At 31.5% G+C, this 5285-nt stretch overlaps 1 protein-coding gene across 1 annotated transcript; it reads right to left on the reverse strand.

Moving 5' to 3' along the window:
* Window positions 1-941: 941 nt before the first annotated feature.
* On the reverse strand, window positions 942-3817 carry LOC141705665 (L-ascorbate peroxidase, cytosolic-like). The gene is made up of 10 exons (XM_074508557.1): window positions 3660-3817; window positions 3040-3168; window positions 2693-2867; window positions 2494-2559; window positions 2072-2120; window positions 1842-1927; window positions 1638-1717; window positions 1445-1547; window positions 1295-1353; window positions 942-1164 (listed from the first exon to the last, which is right to left on the reverse strand). Exons 2-10 carry the CDS (start codon window positions 3156-3158, stop codon window positions 1149-1151), a joined length of 753 nt encoding a protein of 250 aa, XP_074364658.1. The 5' UTR covers window positions 3159-3168; window positions 3660-3817; the 3' UTR covers window positions 942-1148.
* Between the last annotated feature and the right edge of the window lie 1468 nt (window positions 3818-5285).

Below are 5285 nucleotides of genomic sequence, written 5' to 3' on the forward strand. Positions count from 1 at the left end.
CGAGGAAGTTCACGTTCACTGTGCAAAATCGTTTAGGAATAGTTTGGTTCAAAATGTAGTATTGGGTGAAATCAGGAATGAGGTTAGACTGATATGAGAATCATGTATCATATCAAATATAATGTCTTTGGTGGAGTGCTGTAATAAATATTTTTAATTAAAATATGTTAAGTAATTAATTTTAATTCAATTAAATATATTAATTTTATTATTATTTTAATATATTTTGGTTCATAGATTTCTTTTAGTTTTAAATATTTATATTTAATTGCTTAAATTAAAATTAAAATAGTGAAATAAAAATTGATACCCGTACTCCTTTCTCATACCCACCTTTATACTTAAAACTCATACCTTGGGATTTGAGATATAGATATAAAATTATATTTTTTTAAGCAAACTCATTTAGAATGGCCCAAACTCAAATCTGATTAACAAACCCCCTAGAGAGAAGATGCCATTCTTGCAGTCCTCTCTATCAATCAACTTGAGAGGGATCTAGGTCAAACTCAAAATATTCTGTTCTCAAAAACTCAGTCAAATTATAGGAGTGGCATGTTGCATACAGCAATCGCAATGGCTTGAACTTGATATGTGTTCTGAATTTCTTCAGGAGAAATTTTCATTTAAAGGCTAAGTTTTCATTTATTCGCTTGCTAAGTTTTCGATTGAAATTTATATAGCAGCAACATAATCTCTAGATTTCATTAGATGATGATTCGACGATTTGCGTCATCCAATTTCAGTACCATATATGTCATTTACTGGTTGGCTATATGTAGTTCTAAGACCTGAACCAAAGTTCAGCTTTAAAGATTGCAAGTGACAATTTTCATCGGCATCTCCGATTGACGAAAATCTTTTCGCCACAAAAGATGCTGAGAAGTTTAAAAACAATGACCAGACTTTTAATCACTTAAATTACGGTAATGCCCAACTGGTAAATAACAACATAGTGCCGAATACTTGAGCTTTAAGGTATAAAAGTTCAACCCGTTTATTGTAAGGGTCATGTTGATAAAAAGGAAGCCTCTAACACCAACTCTTACATCATAACACGAGTCACCAGCAAACTCGGCAAATGAACTACAACTTTGTGAACTATATCATGACACTTATATTTAAATAACCGGCTTGTTCTCGAGCGCTTAGGCCTCAGCAAACCTGTTATAAAGGAACCGCAAAAGAGCCATCAGAGTTAAGAGGATTACAAAAATCACTGAACTTCTATGTTGTTCCATAGAGAGACAGATGCATATATCACATATCACATATATATATATATAATAATTACCCAAGTTCAGATAGCTTCATGTGAGATTCTGCATAGTCGGCAAAGAAGGCATCCTCATCCTGACAAATAAAACACATTCAGTAAGCAATTCTAAAAACACACTTCAAGTTTAGAGTACATAACAAAGACAAAATTAGAGAAGTAACGAACAGCAGCATATTTGTCAACAAGGGGACGGAAGACAGGGTCTTCGAGAAGAGATTTGTCAGTAGGCAATTGAAGAAGGCCTTCCTTCTCGCCAGTCAAGAGCTCCCTAACAGAAACGAACAGTTTAAGATATAAACCAGCCTACTCTATGGAATATAATAATAAGAAAGTTGAGACTGTAGATTAAAGGACTCACGTGAAATAAGAGTTATCAAAGATGAGAGGGTTGGTTGTCCAGGGTCCTTCAAACCCAGAACGCTCCTTGTGAGCGCGTCCCTAAAGGAAAATTATCAACAAAAAACATCAAGCTACAAATATAATGACTGATCCCAGCATCACAAATTCACAATTAATAGGCATATGTAGACGGTAGAATGTTTAGGCCTAAGCAAGCATATACCAGAGTATGGCCACCGGAAAGTGTAACAATATCCTTGTCAGAGAGTCCCATAGTTTTGACAAACACATTTCTCAAATGATCATTTCCTGTATAAAATGTCATTTGAGAGACACATATCAAACAAATAGCCATATGACAAACACATAATTCAGATGGTCAGGCGGTGATTATCTTTTTGAACACAACTGACTACCATTTGAACAATGGTACAACAGAAAAATGATTAGTACCCAAAGTAGCATCAGGCAAGCGGCCTTCCAGTGGTGGCTCCTCTTTGTCCTGTTTGTACAACAAATGAGTCAATTATATAATAAATTATACAGTGCCGACTTACAAAAATGGCATACACCAGTAGTAAATCAACAATACTCTGCAGTAAATCCATGAAAACTAATCCAAAACAAAATAACAAGCAAAAGCCAATACTGTTGAATGTGAAGCATGCTTGCAACTGATCAAATCTAGATGCCTATTTATATGCAAGTATGTACAGATGTATGTCAATAAACGAATTTCAATCTATACTCTACCGCAATAACAGTCACCCAGGCAATCAAAATATCAGATCTAAAGCATGTCAGGGTTGTCTAAGAAACTGTAACGTATTGATGTATCTATGAAACAGTACTAAAAGTAAGATACAAAAACTAACCGGCCTCCCAGGGTGGAATGGAACATCAGGACCTCCAGTAATTTCAACAGAAACAACTCCAGCCAACTACATTACATACAAAAAGTAAGGAACCAAACTATTACAAAACATCGAGACAAACTAAACAATAACATCACATCAGAAAGGAAATCACCAAACACCAGAAGCCGTACATACACACAAAAGAAAGACATATAACCTGATACAAATCACCATAAGAGATGATGGGGAATTGCTCCTTAAAAGGCTCCAAAAGCCTAACAGCGATATCGAGGCCATTGTTGGCAGCATGAGATTGCTCAAGCTTGTGCCTCATTGTTCCGAAAGGACCCCCAGTCTTGGTATTAACATCATAAGTACCAGCTGAGTGCCACCTATATAACCACACAAGCGTAACCATATCTATCAATTAAAATGTACCATATCAAAAAATCAAAGCATACTTTCTGAAAAATGTACAACATTTCTTATTAACCAAACATAAAAATAGAAATTAGCAAAAAAATCAAAGACATTAAAATTTAGGAAGCAGGAAATTCGACATACGCGAGACGAAGCATAAGTGGAGCGCAATTCTTCTCAGCGATGAATCCTCTAAGCTTCCTTCTGCATTTTTCAACAGCAACCTTGTAGTCCTCGCTCACAATTGGATAGCACTTTCCCATGGCTATAATTCTACATAACCAAAATAAAACATTAATAAGAAAAATAATAAATATACACTCGGACCAGATAATATTATTCAATTATGAGATTAAAACTACACTGATAAATCAATGTTAAAGCTACACCATATTCATTTATCAAGATTATCCGATGTAAATGTATTCATTTATCCAGACTGAAAGATTAACGGCTTTGTTAGTATTATATTGGCACACAAAAATATGTTTATTTACCAAATGAATCATTTATCAAATAATTAGTTTATCAAAATTAAAATACAATATTTGAAACACAATGTTTCGAGATTAAAACTGCACTGGGACAAAAAAAAACATGTTTATTTACAAATTTATTGAATATTTATTTATCGGCAATGATTAAACTATTTCACAACGAAGTAGGCTTAAATCAAGTGACAAAAACGAAGTATATCGCTACAAAACTAAGCAAATATAATTAATGTCTATAAAAAAACACGGAAGATTGAAAGAAATCATTACCTGAAAACAGACACAGACACAAAGAAATCGGAGTGAATGAGAGAGACACGAGCAGACCACAAGCTTTGTTGTAATGAGATATATAAGGAGGGTTTATGAATATAGAGAGAAACTTCTAGAGACTAATGGTAAGCGTTGGATGAAATGTTATCCAACGGTTGTAAACGAATTGGATATTGGTAGCTGGCAATTGATTATTCGAAGGGGGTTTCGATTTTGTTGACAAAAAAGGAGATTATAGAATGTGGAATTTATGATCCGCCTGCCTCTTTCCTAAATTACTAAATTGACCTCCGAATAACAAAAAAGTTTGTTTAGTGTATTATTTCTCTTTAATTTTACCAGAAGGATTATATTTCAAAAACAAAAGTATACCGTATACTTATTTACCTATGAATTTTTATTATCAAGATTCTAATTTTAGTTGATACTACTAAAAATGAGAATAATACTTTTTTTATTACTAAAATTTTGTCAAGCAAATATAATTATTCTATTATTCTTATAGATAACAATTGTGATATCATGTAGGAAAAAAGCTTATGAAATTAATATTTTAAAACTTTTTTCAGTTAGGTTTGTATATTTTATTCTTAATATATCTATGTATGACTAAACAAAATTAGATTAAATAATCGCATTCAATTAGTCCCGTACTGATGAAAGGGTTGTGCATCGAAACGAATCGATAAAATCTGAGATGACAATATATAAATTTTAAGCGAAAATTCGAGATATCTTACCGTCTAAAAATATTTTTTAAATACTTAATTTTTAATATATAATTAATTATTTTCTGATAATGATATGAAATATTCGTGTATAAATATGAGTCCTTCAAATTAAATTATAATACATGTTATTTTAAAACAGATTTTAGAATTTATATCTATATATTATAAATTGCTGGATAACCCTTTCCTAAGGTTTGGTATCCATATTTTGGTTCGGATATGATTTTTAACTTTAATTTGACCCAGTGGACTATCCATTTTTAGGTTTGGTATCCATATTAGGTTCATAAAAAATTCATATATTTATTATGAGTCTATGACCCATTTTAATTATTATGACCCATTTTAATTATAAAAACTTTACAATCCAATTTTAAATATGAATTGTGTTATTATGGTAAGTTTTTTTTTTTTAAATCACTTATGGTAAGTTTTTAATACAAATTTGAAGTAAAGTTTAAATTTTAACAGATCTATTTATAAAAATAATCTCATAAAATATATAACATAAAATTAACATATGTAACGAAAGTAGTTCTTAAATAAATTTATCATAATATGTAGATGTAATACACTTATTATATAGATAATTTAATCTTTCATAATCATATTATTCAATTTAAATTATAAATTTATTTATTTATTTTATTAAATAATTTTTGAGCTCCCGTGTGCAAAGCACGGGCTATAAACTAGTCATTTTTGAATAGATAGATATTGCTAACCAAATAAAAAAAGGATCAAGTACGGTCTACACCCGTTATGATTTCCTTAAGGCTTAAACTATTCGATTTACAGGAATATTGGCAAACAACAAGGGTATAAATGTGAATTCCAGTGTGAACATGAGCTGAAACTGAAGATGCCATCCCAGGAGTGGCATGTAATCTTC

This window comes from Apium graveolens, unplaced genomic scaffold, assembly GCF_009905375.1.
Source record: "Apium graveolens cultivar Ventura unplaced genomic scaffold, ASM990537v1 ctg9210, whole genome shotgun sequence".
NCBI classification, from domain to species: domain Eukaryota; kingdom Viridiplantae; phylum Streptophyta; class Magnoliopsida; order Apiales; family Apiaceae; genus Apium; species Apium graveolens.